Here is a 27853-nt window from a genome sequence, read left to right as displayed (position 1 = left end):
AACGATACCCATCCCTAGTCACATGGGTAGGCCTATAGCTTTGACAGTGGTCCAGTGGACACTGCTAGGTTGTAATATATTTGGACATACTGGAGAATGACTGCTTGGGGCCTCATTACAGAAACGTCCTAAGTCTAAAAGCCTATCTTCTTTGAGGATAGGATGGCTTTCAGGCATTTCGGTTTCGGTATTACAGAAAGATGTTTTCCTAACCAAATTTAGGGTAGAATCCATGGACAAGCAGTTAGGATTTTTTTCTGTAATGAGGGCCCAGGTTATAGAATGCATTCCATGCCGTGTATGCTAACGCAACGTATTTTCCCTTTCTCCGTCAGTCTTTTCAGGCTGACAGCCTACAGGCAGTTCTATTTCATTATGGCTTTCGCTCAGCATCAGTTGCATAATATCTCGCTTCAGTGGATATGCACTGAATACATTTCAAAATGTACCTTTACATACCAACATCCGTCTGACCACACCCCCATCTGCTGCCTACATAAGCAGGGGTGGGGCCACACACTCATCTCCTTCTCAAATTTCATCCACAATATAGTGCCTGTATACCACCACTTGGCGAGGAAGAAAGTATTAGCTGGAGAAAGGAAAACAGAAGAACAAGGAGATACGTTGACATTATATCTTTATTTTCTCTTCTCACTATTTGAGAAAATACGGCGATATTGTCTTAGTCACTGGAGTGTCTGGAAGATGATCATTCTAAACCTCCACCGGTTTTTTCGTATTAGGGGCTCGCGTCGCTGATATACTCCCCAACTGCAGTCCTCCATTGGCCCTCCGGCCATGCAGCTGGACTGTGGAAGTCTGTTGTGAGGGACTGGTTGTTTGAGCCTGGGTGAGTAATGTTTTGCTTGCGAGCGCCAGTTGTCTGTTAGTGCTATGGGGGCTAGCTGACAATTTTTACGAAAGCCGGCCCCAGATTAGGGTCCTCTGTTCGGCCTCTTAGGAGACGGCGGAGGATCTTGGTCTGAAGCCCATGATGGTCAACTAGTGGGCCGCGTCCAGGGCCTGGTGAACCCAGGATTCTCTGGACAAGCGGATGCTTCTCTGTCCCGTGCAGGCCCCATCTTTCACTTGAGTGGAAGTACACCCTAAACGAGGAAATGTGGGCATGGATGTTCGTTATCGGAAGATCCATGTTCAAGTCGGCTGCAGCCCAGATGGGACTTGTGCCGGCTCCGCCATATGTCTGGTAAAATCACCGTTGTAAACTGTGTTGACATTTCTTTTTCTCTTCACTCTTAAAGGATGAGGAGGGTTTCAGACGGCGGCCTGTCTGAAGTGTGGCTTGTTATGTCGTTGTGTACAGTTCAGGCGATAGCTAAGTGCGTGCTAGTTGTAGCCTACCTGTTAGCCAGTCAGCTGCGGCGCTAGCCCGTTGTGTCACTAGGAAACGTTAGCTTGTTGCTATCAGTCGAGAGCGGCTGTTAGCTTGATGCTACACTGTTGAACGTTGCTATGACTATAACATGCCTTAAACACTCAGACTACGACGTCATCTTTGACAGAGGATGTTAGTCGAACCTACACCGGGAGCCCTGCCAGCGAGGACTGCGTCAACATGGAGAAACGTAGCGGCTGGGTGGCGCAGCGACGTTACCCTCGTCGCCAACACAGGAGATGCTGTGTTCAACTTCGGTGTCCCGTTAACCAGATTGCAGTTCTCTTGGCCTGCGCTCAGGGTAGGAGTCCCGACCGGACTTTAAACACTTCTTTCCTTCCCTTCTAAATGTTTTGTAATAACGATGTTTTCCAAAACGTGTGTTGCTGCAATACATTGAGGATACGACGCGCGTTGTGTGTGAATCGTCTCGTCACTGGTATAGCTTCTCTCTCCATAGAAATCGGGTTGTTGTTTACATGTGTAAAAATGATCTGGTTAGTTGTGATGAGAACATGTGTGTTCATGTAACGTGAACTCACAACTAAGGGGGTTAATTAACCTATGAAGCTATGCTTAGTGACATGTGATTGAGGAATGAATTCTTTTCTCAGTCTGTAATGACAATGAACAGTGTGTTCACATATTAACAGGGTTACCTGTTGAACTTGGTCGTATCAAGGGTAAGGAAGGAGGGGTGATCCCCCCCCCCCGGTTCCCTGGGGCTCCCCCCCCCCTCCTCTCAGACATGTTTACAATATATTGTGTCACTGTTTGTGGGGATATGATGTAACCCTCAGCTTAATTGCTGGGGTTGTGCTTTCCGCTTGAGAAAAAAAAATGTCCTAAAGAAAAGATTGTTTGGTCACTTATCATGTGTGCTTAGCAAGGCCTGTGGCCAATACATAATCGAGGATTCTGTATTCTCTCGTTATGAAAAACGGCGTTCCTCTGTAGCAAGAGTGTACTTTTGCCATTTTTTGTTGTGATGAAGGGTTGTGTGTGTCTTGTGATCTACAACTGGGTTAGGTTGGCCCACAGAAGCACATGTGTAAGTCTGGTACCGGGGCTCTTAAAGGGGGCCCTCTCTGTTCTGTGTTTTTTCCTTAGTAAAAATCAGATAGCAGGTTAGCACATGAGCTATGTGAGGCTGTTCGATGCTTCATGTAGCAGGCTATGACTGTGTCATGCTCTACTTGTCATTACATCGTATCATGGGTGCGGGGTCGTAAAGGGGTGAACTGGTAATCCTTTCCTCCCCTTTTCTGATTGGTCAATCCTGTCCTTCAAGGTTCCCGTCACGTTGTTGTTCGGCACGTTACAGGGTAAGAGGGGGGGGGGGGGGGGGGGGGGGGGGGAGTGTGCACCGCAGAAATTCCCCCGCCATAGAGTACGTCACTGAGCGCGTCTCTGTTGGCAAGACTTCCGTGGGTTGTTCAGGTCCATGTTATGGATCCGTTTCAGGGAGTTGTCAGAGCTCCTCCTCACGAAGCTCCTCCTCGGGGAGAAGTGCCTTCGGTGAGTTCGGACTCTCCTTCCCTGTGAGGGAGCCTCCTCAGAGTTTCAGAGCCTCCTCCGCAGATTGTCAAGGTGAGTAGAACTTCAAAAAGGAGTTCTGCTCTATTGTGGGTGTATTCGATTCAATTCGATTATTGAGTGTGTATTGGTTCAGTGCCTCCTCCTCGGAGAGCCCTAACCCAAGTGTTACATAGCTCAATGTTGCAATATATTCTTTTCAATCTATACAGCTCGCGTGGGAAGTCTCTGGGGATTTCCGTCTCCTCCCTGTGGCGAGGGTGGTGGGATGTAAAAATGTAAAAAAATTTTACCCTCAGCTGCGTCACGTGGGATTCATGTCAGTCTGTGTTTTTCTTTTTTAAATAAAAAGAGGAAGGAACATGAAGCACGATGGCTCCGTGTCGTTCTCCCAGGCGACTTGGAGGAACAATGTTTGGTGTCTTGCTAGACTATCCATTGATGTGTTTGGGTCTCGACGCGTACATAGTGCTGGCTCGGGGTGTTTCTGTTAAGAATCACGCAGGGGCTAAGTGCGCCTTGGTTGCTCGTTATTAAAACAGCGTTTTTATAGGGCAACTGGGATGGAGTTGTCTCTTCCGAGCGCCAGTTTACTAGGTTGTCTGGATGAATTCTCGTTCATATCTGGGGGATGTTAACGGAATAGATCAGAACATAGGTAGAGGGGTCTCACGCCCTTGGGGTGGGCCACTGAGCGCGGTACAAATGGGACCTGGGTGGCGCCCTCTTTTCATGTTTTTAGATCGACACGCATACCTACCCCCTCTTCTGGAGTGGGCATGTCGCCGTGGTTAGGGCACGGGACTGGTCTGGTCGCGCTGGTCCAGGTCAATTAACCCGTTGTCCGCCGGGGAAGCAGATCTGCTGTTCTGGTACCCTGAGGGACTTGTGCTTTTTTCGGGGGGAAAAATGCCGGGTCGGCCCAGGTGTCACAGGGTTAGGCGTTATGGAGACCCTTTGTTGGGTACATGTGGTACTCTGCACTATTGTAATGGCTTACGGCCATACCAACCTGAACACGCCCGATCTCGGAAGCTAAGCAGGTTCGGTCCTGGTTAGTACCTGGTTGGGAGACCGCCTGGGAATACCAGTGCAGTGAGCTTAGGGCTGGTTCTCCATTCTTTTCGCTCCTCTCACGCGTGGCGAAGAGGGGGCTGTTGGGGTGGTCTTTTGGACCTCCTCTGGTAACCCTGTGTGCTACCCGAGCCGCCGGGCCCGGTCCGAAGTAATGTTTCGTCGACCCGTAGGCCTGGAATAACCCTTTTTTGAAAACTGAAACACTTTTACTGCGGTATAGCCAGTGTATACCCGCAGGTGTGTTTGAGTTTTTTCTTGAGGGGTTATAGGAACAACCACCGCATGTGGTACCAAGAGGGTGGTTGATTCCCTGGTGTGTTGGAGCAGAGTCAACTCCCGGGTTACCCGGTTGAGTGTGCCCCTGCACGTTCATGACGTCTGCCAATCATGTCAGCCTTCTCTGCCTCGACCCCTCTGAGTGGGGGTTTAATGGAGGCTTTGTCATGGTGATCAACAACGCCAGCATACGCCCCTTCCGCCGGGGGGGCTGTTATCAGCGGACTCCTTTGGCGCCTGTCTCGTCCGCAGTGCTCCAGGCTCAGGTTACAGCCTGCTGCCTGGTTTCCCCGGTGCGCTGCCTGCTTCCGTTGGTTAACCTTTTTTGAGTGCTTACGGCCATGCTGACTGCCTGTTCTGCAGGGTCAGTGTGCCAGGCGGTGTGCTATTGGGGGGAAAGGGCCCGCTCTTGGAGGGGCCTTGTCCGAATACGCTGGCGATGTGGGGGGCGGTGTCACTAAGTGACCACCTGGTGGGGTCTTGATGCCTGGCGTCATTGACCTCTCCGGGCCCCCTTTTTCCAGGGGATCCAGTCCCTTCAGTGGGTCTGGGTCTTCCTTTGCGCTCTGCTGCTACAGCCTTGCTCTTGACCCCGTGATTTTGGGGGCAGTAACGAGGTTTGTTCCTTCCGTTCGTTCCCTGGTGGCATGCGGGTTGTGCGTGTGTGTAGTCGTGGGGTCAAGCCACGGTCTGCTCACCCCGTGCGTTGAGTTGCTTGAGTTCCTCTTTGCACGGTCGGATCCGTCTCCCTCCCGTAAGCCTCCAATAGGGGGGGTATCCTCCATTAGGGAGGGTCGGGGGGCTCGGTCCTCCCCGGTCTAATGGTTGTGGGGGGCCTCAGCGGGGTACATTTGTCGAGCTATGGCTCCCGCTCAGCTCCTGTTATGCAACTGATGCTGAGCGAAAGCCATAATGAAATAGAACGTAAGGTTATGTATATAACCAAGTTCTATGAATTATGGCGACGCTCAGCATCAGGACGCCGCTGCGGCCCTTGATTTTTCATTGTGGTGAAATTTGTTGGGAAGGAGATGAGTGTGTGGCCCCACCCCTGCTTATGTAGGCAGCAGATGGGGGTGTGGTCAGACGGATGTTGGTATGTAAAGGTACATTTTGAAATGTATTCAGTGCATATCCACTGAAGCGAGATATTATGCAACCGATGCTGAGCGTCGCCATAATTCATAGAACTTGGTTATATACATAACCTTACGTTCACGCTGTGGTCCAGAGGTCATCTGGGGAGGAGGAACAGAATTCCACTTCCGGCATGTGCCGTCAATGCCATCAGGAATGTCTTCCCATCCTTGGAATATGTTGGATTTGAGTACTACAATGACTTCATAAAACAATTATTTTTATGATCCTTCATTCTCATAAGACTGTTATTATTATGATTTTTTACCCCGCATTCCCTTATTATCGATCAATGATAACACTTGCAATGAATGCACAAAAGGAAACATGAAAAAACAAGGGAATAATCAAATGTTTAATAATGGATTAAATAACATCAAAATTAAAATTCTCATTGAAAAGAAAGGCTAATTATGTCTGCTAAAACATGAACAAAACTCTGTTTTGCAATAACTGTTGCTTTGAACTTTTTTTGGTTGCCATTAGATTGAAATTTGAACTTGAAATTCTTGATAAAAAAAAAGGCCCATAAGGATAGTTCACATTGCAGGTTATCGTGATCAAACCAGTGGAGGTTTCTCTATGACAACACATGTGAAACACAAATTCACTCATAATTCATAATTATTATTAATTTACACATATATTTTTATTATTATTATTATTATAATCTTTATTAGAAATGTTTTCCCCTGTAAAAAAAATGCCAGTGCATTTTTTTCTTCTTCAAAAATTGCCAAAATTGACAGCTCTGAGCAGGCCTGCACTGCAGTAATGACTGCAGTAAATATTAGTGCAGAATAACTGCACAGGTTGACCCAGGATTAAATAAATAATAGCCAATCAAAATAGGCTATTAACGTCATCTAAGCACGGTCCGTGCATTTAAACTCTTGCCATTGATGGGGGATTGAATGATTGACAGCCTTGACATCCAGCCTTGACATCCAATCAGAGTATGGCTCCTACTCTGCAGCTACACGGAGGTTGAATGATTGACAGCCTTTAGTTCCAATCAGAGAATGGCTCCTACTCTGCAGCTACACGGCTGTTTCTCGCCTTGCGGGATTGATTGAAAATTGTATTAACAGAGCAGCCACATTCGAAACCTCTATATTAGTGTATCTAACATTTAGCACTTTAATAGCAACTTATTTTTTGCCGGCGGGACATTTACTGAGGACCAGCACAACACACCTGTGGATATTATGATTTAACAAGTCTATCTGTCCAGGAGGATGACAACATTATTGCAGGTACTGTAAGCAGGCAGCCTAGCAGTTTCTAGCTTGGATGCTAATAACTACTAACGTTATCACGTTAGCTTGGATGCTAACTAACGTAATTAAGCTGGTCATGGTTCATGGTGAGCTGTTTGTGTTATAACGAGACAGCAAATTAATGAATGAAAACTTTATTTGGGTGAATCGCTTGGGTGACTGTCTGAGTGACCACCTGTCGGAGTCGGAGTCCCGAAAATGGAACGCGTGTCACGCATCAACAGAACAATGTTTAGTGGATTTCGACAGCATCCTCACGCAAATGAAGGATCGATTAGATCACAAAAGACTGCCGTTTGTTGCATTGCTGGATTTGCAACTGCAGAGGAGGTCATTGAACGTTTCATCAGAAAAGAGCAAAGGATGGATTTCATTTACAAGGAGCGACAGGGACACTATTTCCTCCTAAGAAGTAACGTCGTCAATGGTGAGTGAAATTCTTTTTTTTCTCTCTCCTCCTCTCCCTAATCAGAGTTTCCAACGCTATAGGTCTATATGACAGGCGTTGTACTCTTAAACAGTAATGTATATTTGTAGATCTGGTATGTCCTAAATGTCTGGATGTAGCAGTACTGTCTATATCTCTGTATGTCATATATAGATGTAGCAGTACTGTCTATCTGTATGTCATGTTATGATGAATTGAAAATGGGGGACCCTGATGTAAACAAGACGAAAGTCTCTCTGGTCTGCATCCAATTGTGTGTATTGAGCCGTACTGTATTGTACCCATTCTGCAATCTGTTAAATAAAGTTTTTCATTCATTCATTCATTGTCCTTGTGTTACATAAAACCCATCTGTGGCCTCGTGCAGAGGAAGGTGGTAAATAAATAGAATAGATATTCCAATGTACAGTTTTGCATACCATTGACTCAGAATGGTCTGTTTTATTGAAATCGTCACAGCAGTATAGTTTGTTTATACTTCAGAAGTATGATATTTAAACATGGTCCCCAAAATGAATGGAAGCGAATGAGGAGCCCGACAACTGGGAGGAATGGGGGTGTTGCAGCGTTGGGGATGTTTAAAAAATATAATTTAATATATAATATAATAATTTGTGCTTCACCTAAATTTCAGCAGCCTCCACTGGATCAAACATATTTTTTAAAGTCAAAAACATTAAAGTTAAATGATCTTGTGGAATTTAAAACGGCACAATTAATGTATAAAGCAAAAGGTCATGTACTTCCAGGAAACATGTAAGAACTGTTCTTTGATAGGGAGGGGGGTTATAATCTGAGGGGAGAACTCAATTTAAAAGTTCTTAGTGTACGCACTACCATGAGAAGACACTGCATCTCAATATGTGGAGTGAAACTGTGGAACAGTCTGAATGTGGTGCCAAAGCAATGTCCAAATATGAGACAATTCAAACCGATTTATAAGGAAATTATGTTCACGAGGTACAGGGACTTGATATTCATGGATGTTTACATTTTTATTTGATTTTTTTCATGTTTTGCATATATAGTTTGTTTTTTGTTATATATGTTTTGAAATGTTTTAAATTTGTACACTCATTTGAGTAGTGGAAAAGGGGTAGGATTAAATAAGTCTATACTTCTTCCTACTTCGTGATCGGCTGGAAATCTACTAAGGTGTTTCGCTATTGAAAGTGCCTTGTCTGGTTTCTGGATTCCTTTATGCTGCGCGATGGTCACTGCCTTCTCTGTTGCATGCTCCCTTAGTGCTGCCCGGATGGAGATTGCCTCGCAGCGCTTCAGTGTTCCTGCCACAATGTCCTTTCTGAAGCTGTAGTCTTTTGCCATCTTCACAGGTGCCACCACATGCTGCCCAGAAGCCTTAGAAAAGTAGTGCTTCATTTGTTCCTCTCCTTTTGTTTTTGCCGTTTCTCTGATCACATTGATGTTGTGGTCCAGCGCAGCTACATAAAGTCAAGCCTCAAAGCTTGCTCTCATGAACTTTTTTCTTTTTGTGGCATACTTGGTGTAGAGGGAGTAGAGGCTCTCAAGTGTCCGGTGTGGATTCCGTCTGTCACTTTGTCCAGTTTCTTCATCAGCAGTTTGTCTAGGACCACCTTCTTGAGATGAGCAAAAGCAGCAGAGCCAGGTTCGAGCCATGGCCGTAGGCTTTCCTCTTCAGGACTGTAGGGAGGGTGCTCACATTTTGTCATTGTCTCCCCTGAGTTCCAGTTGTGCACGTTGGTGATGTGGTGAAGCACAGACATCCACTTCTCTCTCAGCTGCTCGCACATCCATCACATGTGGTTGCACAGTACCACAGGTGGTTTGTAACCATCCTGATCCACTCGAGTAGGTCCTCACTTTGGCACTTCAACACTTCATATTTTTCACTATATGCCACAGATCATATTCATGTTTGATGTTGTCATGCTCCTCTCTCATTACTTTCTGGACAGATGGATGGCAGTCAGTTGCTAGCACTGAGACGGAGACCCCATAGTCTTCCAGCTTAGCAAGGCATCTAATCAGACCTTCTACATCTAACCAGTAACTGTTTTTCGCCTCAGTGACGTTCACAGTCTCCTGGGCTACCACCAGCCCTGACTTTGTGTCCAATAGTGAATAGGTGCCATATGATGCATTGTGACCCGGGCTGTCATACCTCCCGTCACCAGAAACGACCAGGGGTTCATCAGCAGCTGCATTCATTATTGCCTCATTGTGTACAGACCATTTTTCCTCTACTTCAGGAATGACATAGGCCTTCTGTATGTTGAACCACTGCCTCTTAGAGGCTCTGCAAGCCAATTGTTTCACAGACCTCTAGGAAAGGTGTACACTCATTCCCTGTTACAAACACTGCTGCAGGAATAGACACATTGCACTCCATCACACATCCTCTCAGCACAGGCTGGGAATGCCATGTATAGCTGTGACCATCGATGCACTTGGTTTTAACTGTCAAACCGAATCCACTTTTTTTAAGTGTTGGTGACTCCACAAGACATTTCCTGCAACTTAGTATTTACAATATTTTTTGAGTCTTCTGAGCGATTAGGCTCTTCCTCCTCTATGTCCTCTACATCACTCAACACCATTTCACTTTCTTCACTTAGTTGAAATTCCTCATCAGAGTAATTTATGCTCATGTCCTCTGCACTTTGCTCCTCACCTGAACTCTCACTGCTCATGCACACCTCACGGTGCTGTGGTGATGATGCTCTTGGCAATGGCATGTCAATCATATTTAAGTCATCTACTGATGTACAGTAGGAATGGTCATTGGTGACTATTAACCTATTGCCTATGTCAGCAGTTCCCAAACTGTGGTGCGCGAGACTCTTGGGGGTGCGTGACATGAAAAGGCTAATGGCGGTGCTATGGTGTTATTTTACTAATAAATATAACTAAGATACATTATTTCAAATAGGGATTTTCACTGTAAATCATGAAATTTACTAAACTTTTCAATAAAAAAAAAATGTACGTTTTAGTAATAAAAAAAAAAAAGATGCATCAAAAATCCACTTTACTTCCTGCCAAAAGGCTATAGGCGTGCGACGGGGACCGGTGCGTTATTATTGTGGCAGCGTATATATATATATATTTTTTTTTAAACTTTGGCCATTCCGCTGGCTCTTTTTTGCGTTTATCGCATTTACTCTGGTCAAGAATGACCGACAGAAACAGGCTGAATGGGGGTACAGATGGGGGGAAGACACTCTGAGAAAGGCACGGCTGCAGTCCGGGATTCGAACTCGCTAAACCCCAGATCCGTGACGAGCACGGTTGTCCCCGGCGCCGAAATAGCGCTCGAGGTACGCGGTGAGCTACTGGAGCTCCCCTTGTGGCAGCATATATTAAACGTATATTATTAGTGTGTTTCCACACTTCATGCGTTCTTGGAGATGAAACGAAGTTGTTCCCACCTATGGATGCATCTCAGACGTGGATTCAACCCATTTGAAGTTTCCCCTCCTGTCACTACAACCGCAGCAACAGCTGATAGACCATCTGATGGAGCTGCTGCTGCTGCGGTTAAAACGAAAGCCACTTGTGGATTTTTGGACCGAGGCAATGACAGCATACCTGGCAAAGCAAGCCGTGAAGATTGTAATGCCCTTCGCCAAAACCTATTGCGAGGCTGGATTCTCTGCTCACAGCAGTAAAGACAAAATATCGGCAGACTGCATGATGTTGAGAAGGACTTGCGCATTCAACTGTCTTCAATTGCCAAATCACCAAACTTCGCAGAGCTTTGTACACAGATGCAGGCCAATCCGTCGCATTAAGCCGAGAGACGATGGCAAAGTGCCGCGAAGTGTGCTCGAGTGCGTGACGGCCCATCCGGTTAACGAGAGTAAGCAATTAACCATCAATATTATTATTGCTACCAAGTTCGTGCTGGTTTTAATATATTAATCTAAAATTAAACGCAGGTTGGTAGAACATGACTCCACATAACAGAGAAAACAACATAAACCCAAGCAAAAGCAATCGCAATGATTAATCTCAGGCATAGTGGGAATAATCCTGTCTTTCTCTCTCTCCCTTCCACTCCCTCTCTGCCCCTCGCTCTCTCTTTCTGCAGGCCACTGCACTTGAAAATCCATGAAAATGCGTTTCGTTTTAGTTTTTTGGCCAATCTGTTTCTGAGCCTATATGCCAGTAATTCTCATTGTGTTCTTTCGTGTGGTGAAGTATTTTATTTGTTGCAATGTGAGTAAAATGACTGGTGTTACCTACATTTTCGTTAATAACTGCTGCTTATTGATATAGCTGGTTAATTGTTGTGCGAAGATACCGTTTAATTGGTAACATATTATTCTCCCAATTTTTGTGAACTTGAGAGCTCATAGGCCTACTGCACTTTGTTATGTGTTCTTATTGGATTAAACCTGATGCCTTTAGTGTGCCTATGAATAGACGGTGTTGTCTTTTTTATGTTGGGCATTGGGGGTGCGTCAGCTAGGTCGGGAGGTGACAGGGGGTGCATGGCCAAAAAAGTTTGGGAACCGCTGGCCTATGTCATCAGTGACTGTGCCTTTGCTCACAAATCCCTTACTCTCATCCATCAGATCAGTCCGAGTACTGGCATGCACATGGTTGATGTCCACACCCGTCTCCGGCTCCTCCACCAACAATTCTTCTCTGACCTTTGGGGAGTGTAGAAGATCATTCTTAGATAAATAATTTTATCAACCTACTATATATTGGTACTAAAGAGCTAATGAAACCTAGTAAAAGAAAAATGAGGCAATAATGAACAGCAGCTGAAGAACCCATGGTCGTATATTGTGACTCAAGGTATGACAGCCCAGGTCACAATGAGTCTTATTTCATCTACTCACTGATTGACATAAAATCAGGGCTGGTGGTAGCCTAGGATACTGAAAGCTGACTGGGGAGAAAAACAATTACTGGTTAGAGGTTGAAGGTCTGGAGAGATGCCAAGCTGGAAGGATATTATAGGGTCACCATCTCTGTGCTAGCAACTGACTGTCATCCATCTGTCCATAAAGTATGCAAGAGCAGTATGACATCAAACATGAGTATGATGAGACTGTGGTATTTTGTGAAAAACATGAAAAATAAGTTCCACAATGAGGACCTACTCTAGTGGATCAAGATGATTGTGAACCACCTGCTGTTCTGTGCAACCACATGTGATGGAAGTGTGACAAATCTGAAAGAGAAGTGCATGACTGTGCTTCACCACATCACCAACATGAAATTTGGGGAGACAAACCAAATGTAAACATAGCCTACGGGATACGGCCATGGCTTCATCATCCCTCTGCTGCTTTTACTCATCTCCAGAAGATGGTCCTGGACAAACTGTTAATTTAATTAACAGATTGCAGAATGGGTACAGTACAGTACGGCTCAATACACACAGAAAGACTTTAGTCTTGTTTACATCAGGGTCCCGCATTTTCAATTCATAATGACATTTATGACTAACGTTATGATACAGAAGCTAACAAGGTATCAGGTGAGACTAGTTATTTAATAAGCTAACGTTATGATACAGAAAGCTAACGTTATAGTACCTACTGCATATCACTACAGGTGGCTAGTCTAAATATAGACAGTCTGCAAAGATGATATGCGAAACACTGATCCAACACCCCTGATTATACCTCTCGCTCTGTTGCGGTACAAGCGCGTCTTTGAGCTCCGTCTCTCCGGCGCAGGGCTGGCGCTGGCCGAACTGCCTGGGCTGGTCTCTCCTGCACTATATAGCCACTGAAGTCGAAGACCGAGGGAACCGCATCGGGCTTCAGCTGATTAGTGGTCTTCTGGACAAACCTCCCATCCTCTTCAAAGACACCCTCAACAACATAATCCGAGGCAATGAAGTGTTCGCTGCGGATCTTCGTCCCCTGTCCAACAGGCGGATCGTGCCGCTTGAGTGCAGCCAGCCAACAACACTGTTTTTTTCACTGGTAGTTTGTGGAAATAAACCAACTCTCCTCTCTCTTTCACGCGGTAAAATTCGTTTGAACAGCCGGGAGCAATACAAAAAGAACCACCGCGGCCCCGTTGTTTGGTAGGCAACATTGCATTTACTGACTGACCTTCAATACACTATGTTTACTAGGCAGCTAACCAGCAGTGTATACCAGGAGCCACACCAAACCATCACCGTGACGTCAGCAACAAAATGGCGGCGCCCATGGGGAAAACAGGGAAATTATATTTGATTTTTCAGACAAATAAGCAGGATTTCATATTTGATTATAGGACCCTGTCTTACACAAGGTACACAACACACAAACTAGGATCACATTGTTCAATGCTTCATCTCCCCTTTAAGGTCGAATGGACCATGGGTCCACTTCCAGACATCGGATGATTGTGGATTCGGGTATCGGAGCATTTTTCTAACGTTTTTGAGAGTATGGATTCGTGCGCGAATGTGGACTCGGGAACACGTTGTTTGGGTAAGTAAGTTATGTCATGGTTAAGCGTATGGAAGATTAACTCATTCTGCATCATCCCTTAATGCGCCAGAGGGCGCTAGTACGCCATCGCTTTAATCAATGGGGAGACTGAGAGATTTGGTAGCGCTTAAAATATATCTTATATTGTGCGGCTACGTGGCGTAGTGGGCAAGGCGCTCGCCACGAAATCTGGAGACGCTGGGCTCGCCTGTTCGAGCCCAGCGCTCCACATTTGCTTTCAGTTTAGCTGGTCGTCCGTACTAATACACATTGGCCGTATTAGGGGGTGGGAAACTGATGGGTGGGGATCGGGCGTTGTGGACAGCGACTCCTACAGGTCGGTTGGTGCGCCTGCGCAGTGGAATCAGGAAGTGTCGGGGGCAGCGTGAGCCTCCCACGCGTTACTCCTCGCCACTGAGAGATCGAGCTGCGCAGGTGAAAAGATGCGACTGCTGTTACCTCAAGTACCGGAGGGGACTTGTGCTATGTATGACTTAGTCCACATTGCAGCCGGCATGTGGGAGGCAAGAAACAGCGTTCGTGACAGGGGAGGGTTGAATTGGATGATACGAAATTGGGATGAGAGGAAATATAGAAAAATGGGAGAAAAAGTGGATAAAAAAAATATATATATATCTTATATTATAGCTATGGGTCTAATACACCAGTCGATTGTCAGAACAAAACAGAGTTTTTTTCATCCGTACATTTCCGTTTTGAATACGAGTATAGTTTGTGATTCTTAGTAATCCCAGGAAAAGACGCGATAATAGCCCTTTAGTGGAATACACTAAACGCGTTGTAATTTTTCGCCTGATTATCAAATCTTCCTGAAATCAACGCTAGATCATCATTATTATTATTAGGGATGCCCCGATCGATCGGCCAGCGATCGGTATCGGCCGATATTCAGTATAAATATGAGATCGGTGAATTCCGATAATGCTTTATTTTCGCAGATCGTGAAAACCGATAGAAAAACATGATCCAATTCTTAGCGGAGTTCTCACTCGCTGACTTCTCTCTCAGGCACACAGCTACTGCTGCAGCGCACTGCCCCTCCTCCTCCTCCTCCTCCTCCTTCTCCTCCTCATCCCAGACCAGTCATGTAAACAAGCTCCGGCAATAATCGGGTCTAGTGCATGCAACCTCTGTGAGCTAACGTTAGCTACCTAGCTAACGTTACCAGGGGAGGAAACTAACTTTTTGGCTTACCAGCCAACTGGCGAGTAGATGATTTTTTTTACCAGCCAAAAATAAATATTTTGTGGACGAACAACAACTCTAACAAAGACTTTTTGTATCACAAACAGTACTGTATTTGCAAATCTGGTATGTCATAAATGTATAGATGTAGCAGTACCGTCTATCTGTATGTCGTGTATGTCTAGATTAATCTAGATTAAAATGGCTCAAAAAAAAATAAAAAATAAACTGCCGAAGGCATTCAAAATATGTGTGTTCTACCCAAATAATGACCAGAAGTAAGTCCTTACGTTTTCTTTCCTCCTTATGTTTCTCAGGCCAGGTGGCCCATTACACCATGAGCCCATCTCCCGTTTCCAAAATGCATTACAGACTGTTTGAAAAAGCTGTTTTGCTATGATAATTGGTAATGAAATATCAAAATAATGTTCAATAAGATGTACTTGTGTTTAATAAGTTGTTTTATTCAAAAGTTAACACAAATAAATAATATTACCAGTACAGTACAGTATCTAGCACTCTCAGGAGCAAAACAGAAAGAATCATTTCAAACTTGGAACTATGTGACATGGCTTGAATCAACTGCTCCAGTGGAGTTGCTCAGTGGCCAATGGAGTCAACTGTGGTTGTACTGGGCAGCTCCCAGGTGTGAATGGAACTGTGTGAATGTGAAGCAGGGCGTTCCTGAAAAAGAGCATCTGTGCTCAGCGAACCTACCCTGGGTAAATAAAGGTAAAAAAAAAAAATGTAAAAAAAAAAAAAAAAATAGATTAATGCGTTAATTATATTATCGCGCGATACTAGTATAGCGTTAATGCAGCACGTTAACGCCGTTAACGGCCCAGCTCTAATTTTTATGTTAGCCATTGAGATTCTCAGATTTTTTACAAACCGCCGCTCAACTAACCGGTTAATCGGCAGGTGACGTATGTTGCTCAGTAGTTGCTGATGTCTGCTCAGGAGGTTTGAGTGTTTGCTCAGACCGAAAAAAAATTAGAGGGAACATTGCCAAGGTATCAAGTATTTACTCCCGGAAAATCTTCATGTATGGTGTTAACGAGTATATTGTCATAGTGAACCTTTAAATGTGCTTCTAATGTAAAGGCCAAAGTCAATGACCAACACTATGACCAATAAATGGAGTCATGGGGTTGGAGTGGTCATTTGTTTAGGAACCTTTGCACTTAGCCTGGACTCTTCTGGAAAAGAGCAGTGACAAACAAGAGACAGGGCTTTGGCCAAGCTGTAACTCTATCTTAAGAGACAGCCCTAGACGAGCAGCAGGGCTGAAATACACACGCCGTCTGCGCAGGAATCTAGGCTGGCCTATTAAAAGCCCCACTTCTCGAGCACCACTGATCGAGTAGCCAACGTTAGCTACCCTCCTCCTGAGGGAACTCACTAGAACTCACTAGAATGCACCGATTGGAACACTCTAGGAAGCCTGACGACCAGAGAACCACGCACACAGGAGATCATGTGGAATCGGTCTAGAGCCTTTATTAGTGCACCTGGATTTGTTTGTTATAGATGGCTCTGCCTTGAAAAAGCAAGCAGTTTTATTGCGCTTGGGCCGATATGATTCCAAATAATATTTCCTTCTTGGTAACCCCTTTGTGTGTCCATCCTTGACAAAATGGACCAATAAGATAATACATATATTCATCATGGTTAGACATAAATAATGTGCATACAATCTACTAGGGGTGGAGGAAAAAATTTCAATCAATACAGCATGGCATCATTATTTTGCGTGGCAATATACAGTATCGTATTGTGGCGGACGCCAAATACTGTTTCTCTTTTCTTGCTGTAATAAAAATGAATGAAGTGCGATGAACAGACTGAAAACATTATCTTAGATAAAAACCGATGTTTGTATACATATGTAACGGATGGTACCACGAAGCGCAGTCACGATGGACTTCCGATGTTGTGAAGTGACTGGGGTGAGTAGCGGTGCTATGGGTTAAACTCACTCACCCTCAAAAGACAGACGTTACAAAGCAGTGAGTTCACTTCTTGGTATAGAGGTCTGTGCCGTTGCCCACGGCGTGAGAGACCCGGGTTCGAAACTCCCTCGGGGCATCGAAGTAAGGTGACGATGTCACAACCGTTACATTTCTTTTTGTGCAGACGTTTGCAAGTTTACCATTGGGGACATAATTTGCAGTTGACCATTTCATCCCTAGTAGGCACTCTGCGCACAGCAAGCCACAGAATGAATATTCCCTCTTTGGATTTCACATGGAAAGGGGTGCATTTTGTGTATGTGCTCATGAACTGGCAATGCATGGTTGACAATCTTGAGCCTTTTCTGTGTGACCAGCTAGTGTTTTATGTTGTTCTCCTACCTGGGTGTCTAGATCTGGTTTGAGCGCTGATGAGACCCTGGTCCTGGTCCGGTCACTGCTTAGCACACTTTCTCTACCATACAGCCTACTGGAGCTCAGCGAGGAAGAGGTGGGAGTGGAGTAGGACGACGGGGAGGAGTAGGACGACCTGGAGCCGGACATGGTGAACGGAAGCCGGCGAGGCTTGGAATCCATCATTGATTGACTGTTGGAAGACAAAGATGTAAAAAAGACATGTTACAGATCAGATCAACAGTGACCTTGTTTACGTGAATGAAGTAGCCTAACCACTTAAAGTCTGCATGAAATGGCTAGCAGAATACTATTCGATTCTACATATTAGAGTTTCCTGTCAAAACAGGAAGCTAGGGAGGGGCTTGTCGTGTGGCATTTTATAGTAGCCAATAGTGCAGAATAACATAGGATAGCAACATTAACCCATTCTTCACCAGCATTGTACCCAACCTAAACCACCCTCTGCCAGCTCTATTTGTCTATGGAGATGTTCATCTACTTTGCAGGGCTATACCTTTTTAAATTGTATTGCTAAATTGACATTACTATGGCCCATTCAACATCAAGTATCTATCGTTTAGGATGTAGCAACGTTCTACTTTTTCATTCACACATTCATACTAAAAAAAATACGGTCTAAAGTATAAATATGTTTTTATCGTTTTCTGCAGCATTCTGCAGAACGTGAGTTAGCCATAAATGCATATTGATGATCAAATACAGTTTGATAGCGATCGACGCCAGATTAAAAATGTCACCTGTACATGATCCTAGACATTATGACTCATCATCTGATGTTGTCCGGAGGGGGGGGGGGGGGGTCGTTTATAATTCCGTGGCCCACGTTAAATAATTTATGTAGTATGGGTGATATATAGATCAGAGCAGTTTGTATGGATAATAATCAAACACGCTGAAACTCACCGCAGCTTCCTCGTAGCGTTGGGCGATGAGTGGAGCAAAAAGATCGTTATTATGGGATGTCGATCTAGGCGACCCAGTTCCAGGTTGTATAATACTAATATACGTACAATCATGTCGAGTTATGGCAACGGATCCATGTCCAGTGTGTCAAGATGGAGTCCCGCAAGCGATAGCGAGTGGCCAGACCGAATATGGATGAGCACCACTTCCGGCCGCTCACTTCCGGTTTTGGCAACTCGCCGATCGGCCACCAGGTGGCGGTCTTGAACCGTTGGAGAGTTGAGCGGAGATCTACAGGACCAGCCAAGTCTCCGTGGGTAAAATATGATTGCCATGACAGAAATTTGAAATATTGATCTCGATGACGGCGTAATCCGTCATTGGCAGATTAAGCATGGCGAGGAATGATGGCTTAATCCGTCATTGGCGAAAAAAGGGTTAACTAGCAAGCCAACGTTGAACATTTGTTCAATTTAGCTAAAGAGGCAGAGTGCTAGCTTAGTTACAATGTGCTGTAAATGTCATTCTAGAAAGCATTTCATTGGACACAAAATTTGTATAATTTTAGTATAATTGTCTGCTGGAAGACTCAAATAAAATAAAAAAAATTAAGAAATGACAAACTATTATTATTCTGGTTAAGCTATTCACATGTAGTATTTTACTTTTTATACTGGTTGGAAGGAACAGTTTCTTTAATTTATATTTAAAAATTATGTATATTTTCTTACAATATGTACTATAAATCATGGACTACGGCATAGTAGAAATCCATACCCTTGCATGGATCCATGATGGGCCGTATACCTTCATACAAACATGGAGTTTGCATACATCGACCGTTGGTTGTGTGATAGTAAAGGGTTAACCTTCTGTCGTGTGGCAGTGAAAGGGTTAACAAAAACATGTTTCCCCACCAAGCTCTGAAACGCGACTAAGCAACAAGTTAGGACATGCCGTTTTCACTGCACTACCGAGAATCTCACAATCTGGAATCCAACAATCTGATGAGGTCAAAACAGTCCAGGAGTGTTTGCACATGTGAGAGTTTGCTGATGCAACGCTGTATACAAAACATGCCAGCATGGCTCCTGGTATCAAACCCTCACACCTGTCCCTGGACTGTGAAGTTGAACCCACTCAACACGTGATTGTGACATTTCTAAGGAGGCAGCAGCGACAGTTTCCAAGTAGGCAGGCCGTTCCATCAAAGACCGTTTATAATGTCTACAGGGAGATAATTTATCACCAAGCTCAATTTCTTCATCAAGATGACAATAAATTACTACCCCATCACGTCCTTCAGCATGGCTATAAAACTACCGCACCCTTCAGAGTGGCCATTTTAGGAACATTTGCCTAAAAGTACATAACCAAGTAAATGGAAGATTGCTCCACTTCTACATGGTGCATGTTCTTGGTATCTAGGGACATCTATGGACCTCAGGGAATGTATTCCCAGTGTCAGAAATAGTGTCCGTTACGATGCTTGAGTAAATTGTAATGAACCAAAAGAGAATAATATACATTTTAATTGTTTCCACATTAGGCTTGGGAGGTATGACTGTATTACGGTATACCAGGATATTTCGAAATCCCGTCTGTACCGTTCCAGTTCGACTGCGTGTGCGTATTGGCTTCGCGATTCACTACATGGATTTAGCGGCTTATGCTGGGTTTTGATTATCACTTAATCAATGCAGAATAAATTGTATGCGTCTGTATGTGTAGTTGTGTACTACTGTCGTGAGTTTGTGACACACAATGTTCTAATTTCAGCCTCCGTTATACGTTATTTGTTCCGTATGACTCGTTTCATATCCGTGTCTCGAACGTGCACACTTTTTTTTTTTTTTTTTTTTACACTTTGGCAACACGGGTTGCTATGGAATTTAGGTTTGAGGTTGAATAAAGTGCACTTTTAGGTTGAAAGAACGGCCCTAATGTCAACATAATTCAATATAAGCGTTATGTATGGTGATAACGAGTATATTGTTAACTTAGCTCTAGCTTAGATTCTGCATCGATGCAGTGACAGAACATAATCGATGAATATGGACAGAAAGGTACACCATGCAAATGTTCCTGCTTTATTGGTTTTAAACGAGACGATTTAGAAATGGTCAATGGGGAATTACATTGCGTTTTCAAGATGGTGGACCGGCCGGAAACAGCAATAACGTAACCACTACACCTCCCTATATATGCCGCACACATCAGGCGGAAAGGGGAGAAGGTGATTGGTGAGCCCTCTCACCCTGCTTCTTTAACCCCTTCCCTCTGGTAGAAGACTCCAGTCTCCGGTGTAGGACATCTCGTTTTAGGAATAGTACATATCCCGAGGTTGTCCAGTCAGCTGAACTCAAACCCTAATGCACAGGCACTTTGTACTAGAAGGGCTAGCACTAGCAGACAGGCACTTTAGGCAATATGCACTCTTAAGGAGCACTGAGCTCTTTTATGCACTAGCATTTTTAGGAATTCACAGGGCATATGAAATGTTTGTGAAATATTCTACTTCAGGGACTGCATTGTATGCATTATTGTATGTTTTTTCTACTGTATGTTTTATACTGAAATGAGCATTGCACAGAGACAAATCCCAATCAACCATGAGTTGAAATGGCAATAAAGTATCTATCCATCTATTTACAGGGGGGTTTGTAGATAGTGATACAGTACAGAATTTTGCCATTCGGACACATGCAATTTGAAATATGAATATAGAACATCAGGCCTATAAATGACCTTATTATGGCCCATGTCATACATCTATGGATCGGGCCAAATCTCCTCTTTCAAATGGCAGTTAAATCTGGATTTAGTACCACCAGGCGCCTAAATGGCTAAAACTAAATGGCTGTGTAATTTCCTCGTGTCAATCCTCTTCTTCCCCCCCCCCCCCCCCCCCCATTTTTTCCTAGATTGCGAGATACAACGCGTTATATGCATTATGCCCAAATCGTTCGGGTTGCTCGCCTGAAATTCCAAATATTTCCAAATCAAAAAGGTATATACCATATATATTAGGGGTGTAACGGTACGCGGATACGTACTGTACCGCGTCAATGTGGTCCTCCGGTACAGTACGGGCTGTGCACCGTACGATTGCAACGGTATGGTCAACCTTTTTTGCGGAACTTAAATCCCCCCGGCCCCCGTAATTTATCAACAACACTGCGGTCTGCTGTGAGCATTATAAAACAAACGTGTGTGTAACCGACCGTGAATTAAAGTGTCAATGCTGTTTGTCATTTTAACAGCAGACACTTTCTTAAATGCCATCCTCCCGACAGAGCGGTGTTGATGGGGAGCTCAGATGGGTTCGCTTGCTGGTGTTATTAGCATTAGCTGAAGAGCTAACCGAAAAGCTAGTTTTAGCTTTAACATTACCTTGGCTAAAGTTGGGGCTATTCATAATCCAGCAATAATGGCTGCAGACCTGCAAGCAAAGTACAGCAAGTTGGCACAGGAGTATTCCAAGGTAAATCACTTTTTCACCAGCAGTAACGTTATATTGTATCGTTTCCATCTAACGTTAGCTAATGCTAGCTAACCTAGCTCACGTTAGAGTCATCACTGATCGACCTCTCGCACACAATTAATGACATGTTGCGGACAGCCATATCGGTGACAATGTTTAGCTTTTAGTGCCAAATGATAAGAGTCTGAGGCGGAGTCTCAAAAGAGAATGTTGAATATTTATTGTGCAAAAATCACAACAGATCCTCTGCTACTTCACCGGAGCCAGCATTGTAGACTGAGTAGGGTATATCTGCAGAGCCACTGGGTAGCGAGTGCAAAGTGACTGAGTGGATCATTGGAGTAGGGTATATCTGCAGTGCTGCAGCCCCATAATACAGTATCATTAATCAATCACCTGTTGTTGAATAAATACCATTACTTTCTAGTTATTACTGAAAAAAAACGTTCGTTTTACCTTGAAACTACGATCGTTATCAAAAGCATGTTTTAGGTCTGGTAAAATACGAGACTGATCAGTACAAAAGCATGTTTTGGTTAAAGAAATACCAGCAGGTTACCTAAAATAGACCTTACCTCAGTCAGAAGTAGGGGTGGGAATCGCCAGAGACCTCACGATACTAAATATATCGCGATATGCTGAGTATTGTGATTTTTTTTTATATCAAATTTAATTTATTACCTTTTTTTTAATTTTTTCAACTGCAAAGTAAAACTTGACTCATGTTTTATCTAATAAAATAAAGTTCAGTCTGTTCATCTCACTTCAACATTTTTATTGCAGAACATGGTATTTTCTCAAGCAGACATATGTAAACACTGTAATCTGTGTTTCATGTACCTGACAAACGGAGGGTTATGTATATAACCCAGTTCTATGAGTTATGGTGCGCTCAGCACAGCTGTCTGCACTGTACTTCACTTCGTGCACGAGCACTGAATAAAAAATTCCACCATGTACCTTTACATCCCAACATCCGTCTGACCACACCCTGTTCCGCTTACCTTCATAAGCAGGTGTGGTCACCTACTCGCCTCCTTCCCAAACTTTCACAACAAGGCGAGATCAAGGGCCGCAGCGGCGTCCAGGTGCTGAGCGCACCATAACTCAGAACTGGGTTATATACATAACCCTCCGTTCTATGTCGTTTATGGCTTGCTCAGCACCTGTCTGCAACAGGGGCTGAGCGGGAGCCATAGCCCGACAAATGTACCCCGCTGAGGCCCCCCACAACCATCAGACCGGGGAGGACCGAGCCCCCCCGACCCTCCCTAATGGAGGATACCCCCCCTATTGGAGGTTCACGGGAGGGCGACGGATCTGACCGTGCGAAGAGGCACTCAAGCAACCCAACGCATAGGGTGAGCAGACCGTGGCTTGACCCTACGACTACACACACAACCCGCATGCCACCCGGGAACGAACGAAGGAACAACCTCGTTACTGCCCCCAAAATCACGGGGTCAAGAGCAAACCCAACCCGTGGCAAGGCCGTAGCGCGAAGGAAGACCCAGACCCACTGAAGGGACTGGATCCCCTGGAAAAGGGGGCCCGGAGAGGTCAATGATGCCAGGCATCAAGACCCCACCAGGTGGTCACCTAGTGACACCGCCAGCGTATTCGGATAAGGCCCCTCCAAGAGCGGGCCCTTTCCCCCCCAATAGCACACCGCCTGGCATACTGACCCTGCAACACAGGCAGTCAGCATGGCCGTAAACACTCAAAGGTTAACCAACGGAAGCAGGCAGCGTACCGAGGAAACCAGGCAACAGGCTGTAACCTGAGCCTGGAGCACTGCGGACGAGACAGGCGCCAAAGGAGTCAGCTGAAAACAGCCCTCCCGGCGAAAGGGGCGGATGCTGGCGTTGTTGATCACCATGACGAAGCCTCCATCAAAAAAAAACCACCCAGAGGGGTCAAGGCAGAGAAGGCTGACATGATTGGCAGACGCCATGAACGTGCAGGGGCACACTCAACCGGACAACCCGGGAGTTGACACTGCTCCAACACACCAGGGAATCAACCACCCTGTCGTTACCATATGCGGTGGTTGTTCCCATAACCCCTCAAGCAAAAAAAGGGTTATCCCAGGTCTACGGTATCAACAAAACTTTACTTCGGACCGGGCCCGGCGGCTCGGGAAGCACACAGGGTTACCAGAGGAGGTCCAGAAGACCAACCCAACAGCCCCCTCTCCGCCATGCGTGAGAGAGGTGCGGAGAAGAGAACCAGCCCCTTATGATAGCGCCAGGTACAAAAAAGTACCCAACAAGGATCTCTATAACGCCTAACCTTGTGACGCCCCGGCCTTTTTCCCCCTGGAAAAAGCCCAAGTCCCTCAGGGTACCAGAACAGCAGATCTGCATCCCCGGCGGACAAACGGGTTAACTGACCTGGACCAGCGTGACCAGAACCAGTCCCGTGCCCTAACCACGCCGACATGCCTACTCCAGGAGAAGGGACAGATATGCGTGTTGATCTAAAAACATGAAAAGAGGGCGCCACCCAGACGGGCCGGTGTGAACCGCGCTCGGTGGCCCACCCCAAGGGCGTGAGACCCCTCTACCTATGTTCAGATCCATTCCGTTATCATCCCCCAGATTAGAGATGTTCCGATACCATTTTTCCCTTTCCGATCCGATTCCGATACCTAAGCTTTGGGTATCGGCCGATACCGATATTTATCCGATACCAGTGCATAAAAAAAAAATTTAAAAAAAATTTATATAAATTATACTTTCTTTTTTTTTTTTTTTTTTAGATACTGTTATACTGTTTTTTAGTAATAACTAGAACGTATGGTATTTATTCAACAACAGGTGATTGTATAGATTTGTATTAGTATCATTAATCAATGAGTATGGGCTGCAGCACTGCAGATATACCCTACTCCAATGATCCACACGGACATTAAACGGTGTTGCACTCGCTACTCAGTGGCTCTGCAGATATACCCTATTCAGTCTTCAGTGGCAGATGGACCGTTCATGTTGTGATTTTTGATGCAAAATAAATATTCAACATTCTCTTTTGAAACTCCGCCTCAGACTCTTATCCTTTGGCACTTGCTGTACTTTGCTTGCAGGTCTGCAGCCATTATTGCTGGATTATGTGAATAGCACCAACTTTAGACACGGTAACGTTATCAAGCTAAGCTAACTGACCTAGCTCGCCTTCCCGCATCGACATTAAGATAACGTTAGTAATAGTCAGCTAACGCTAGTCCGTAGCTACTTAACTTAAATACAATTCACCGTGGGTGCATTATTGTTGATAGACGGTCACGGACAGTGTTAGGTCCTGGAGAAAGGACAGGCGATCATCTGATTTGATGTAACGTTAAAAGCGGATGTTGTTCCAACTAGCTATCTTTCCAGCTAATGCTATCATAACACCAGCCAAACACATCCCGATTCCCGTCCGAGCTCCCCGTCACACCGCACTGTCGGGGACAATGGAAATTAAGAAAGTGTATCTGCTGTTAAAATGACACAGCATCACACTTTAAAACATGTTCATTTTATAATCCTCACTCTCCGCAGGACTTGGCAGGAGATAAATTACATCATGGGATCGGAGGCTAGAATTTACGTGTACTCGCCGATACCGATACTAGCATTTTAGGCAGTATCGGCGGCATTTCCGATACTAGTATCGGTATCGGAACAACTCTACCCCAGATATGAACGAGAATCCGTCGAGAACCAGTAACAGGTTCACGGAAGAGGACAAACCTCCATCCCAGTTGCTTTATAAAAACGCCGTTTTAACCACAAGCAACCAAGGCGTACTAGCTACCCGCATGATTCTTAACAGAACACCCCGAGCTAGCACTATGCATGCGTCGAGACACAACCACATCAATGAATAGGCTATTTAGACCCTTCATTGAATCCCCAAGGCGCCTGGGGGAAACGACAAGAAGGGTGCGGTGCCTCCTATACTCTACACTTTTATTTAAAAGAAGGAAGCACCAACAGACATGAATCCCATTTGACACAACTGAGGGTATAGTCAAGTTAGACCACGCTTACAAGTTCTCACACTGGGTGCTGTAATCCCATAAAGTTCAGTATATCAAAAAGCAGGGTAGCCGGACCAGCACTCACAGGTTCAATGTTTGTTAATGGCAGCCTGAATAAAAAGCAGACATGTTTCGGACAATGTCCTTCTTCAGTGATATGGCTAGCACTGGAAATACAATCAAGGTGATAGTTAAATACACCTGGCAAGTAATTACATGACACGGCAGGAAATGACATCACAACGCAGGTGTGCCTGTGCAATATGACCAAATGAATGACCTATCAAAATAGAGTCCAAACATAAATAATACATATATATATATATAGATATATCTATATCTAACACCAATCTATATTATAAACAATACAATACAAAAAACAAAATTACCAGAAACTTGATAACATATAACATGCCCATTAATTTATAGGGCTAATTGAGCCACTTTACGTATTTAATTAATTCATTTCAAATTATACATTGGGCATCTTTGTGAAGCATGCCTCTAGTTTAGCAACAAACAACAACTTTAATAAAACCAGAAATAACACTGTAGCAGTAAGGAGGTTAGAGGAAACTGGTTAAAACGTTCTCTTCATTCATTCCTTTAGGTTCGATGCAATTGAACAGGTGGATATAATAACATTCACGTTGCAACAGCAACTTGTGTCTGTCTGCACCTCACGCTGGCCTGAGTACTAACTCTAGTCCCATATATTTGAGATCGTATTGGTCATATTGCACAGGCACACCTGCGTTGTGATGTCATTTCCTGCCGTGTCATGTCATGTAATTACCTGCCAGGTGTATTTAACTATCACCTTGATTGTATTTCCAGTGCTAGCCATATGACTGAAGAAGGACATTGTCCGAAACATGTCTGCTTTTTATTCAGGCTGCCATTAAAAAACATTGAACCTGTGAGTGCTGGTCCGGCTACCCTGCTTTTTGATATACACAACTGAGGGTAAAAACTGTTTACATTTTTACATCCAGTCACCCCTATCACAGAGGATTTTAGACTGAAAATTCCCCAGAGAGCCTTCCCACGTGAGTCGTAGAATGAAAAAGCCATGGTAACTCCGTCATGTGACCAACCGACTCAAGTTACACATAAAATCGAGCGTAGTGGACCCGTAAGTCCTACGCTCTATCCCGACACTTTGACAACAGATCGTACGTACAGATCTAACTCACGGAAGCCATCGTCAAATAGCAACGTGCGTAGTGACGTATGCTATGACGGGGGGAAACCCAACACTCAACGCCTGTTAATAGGAGCAGAGTCAGGGCAACCCCCCCCCCCAATGCATACAAGTTGCAACCTCATCATATGTTTTGGTGAAGAAACACACAGTTTGTTAACAAAAAATACAGTCCCCCTTTAGAGGGGACTTTATTTTTTAATCAAAATTATATGAGAGGGCCAGGGAGGGGTAAACAGAGGGGACCACAGGGGGGGGGGGGGGAATAAAAATCACTGCCTAGCGAGTCCTACGCTCTATCCCGACACTTTGACAATTTGCCACCCCGGGAAGCCCCGGAGGGACGGTAGACAATCGGTGGCTGGTCACGGCGATCCCTACCGTCTCCTCCAGGAGCAGATGGGCCGGCTGCAGCAGCGGCGCCCTCTCTCCTCCTGGCCTTCTTCGAAGGGCCAGCAGTGGCGGCCAGCAGCCACGGCGGAGGAAGCTCGACGACGTGGTAGCCGTCTGACTCCACCGGCGATGCCGGGAGGGGGAAAATGGGGTTGGAGCATGGAGCGCTCCTCTGCACATCGAGGTCATCAATTGCAGGGCCGTCCCGAACAGTCCAGCATCGGAGAGGGGTGCCGTCAGAAGAGGACTTCTCTTCTTCTCCGGTACACGGGCCTGCTCCAGCCAAAGGTGGCGCTGGGTTAGAGTTGCCAGGGCTCGCACTTTCCCAGCGGCTATGGCCTGCGGCTGCGTCAGATGCAGGATAGCTCCTGCCGACTGGGTGAGCTGGTCATGTTGTTCATCACTCAGCTCCATGCCGCCCGTCAATACCCCGGACATGAATCTTGCCAGCTGTGTGATGTTAGACGCAGCAGCCAGAGATTGTGTTCCGGCGATAAATGACTGGTCGCTCCAGTAAGCCAACCGCCTCGCGGATTTCCCTTGAGGAACCGGCTTGCATAACGGCTCCCACACCACCTCCGGACAGAGGAGCGCGGCCATCGGCCTATCAAGCCGTGGCACGCCCTCTCTCATACCTTCGACCAAACCCGCCACCCGCGTAACTTGTA

The 27853-nt window shown here is 45.2% G+C and overlaps 1 protein-coding gene across 4 annotated transcripts in view; it reads right to left on the bottom strand.

Moving 5' to 3' along the window:
- The window catches only part of marchf7 (membrane-associated ring finger (C3HC4) 7), a 63479-nt gene that overhangs the window by 22661 nt on the left and 12965 nt on the right, over window positions 1-27853 (bottom strand). For all 4 annotated transcript variants that reach the window (XM_084337762.1, XM_084337765.1, XM_084337764.1 and 1 more), the window contains exon 2: window positions 17142-17346. In XM_084337762.1, coding sequence (XP_084193888.1) covers window positions 17142-17339 — 198 coding nt within the window. In that variant the 5' untranslated portion in view covers window positions 17340-17346. The remainder of the gene's footprint in view (window positions 1-17141; window positions 17347-27853) is intronic.

This window comes from Notolepis coatsorum, assembly GCF_963971535.1.
Source record: "Notolepis coatsorum genome assembly, chromosome: 20".
Taxonomy (NCBI): domain Eukaryota; kingdom Metazoa; phylum Chordata; class Actinopteri; order Aulopiformes; family Paralepididae; genus Notolepis; species Notolepis coatsorum.
Note: the sequence above shows the minus strand (reverse complement) of the source record. Positions and strands in the feature narration are given on the sequence as shown.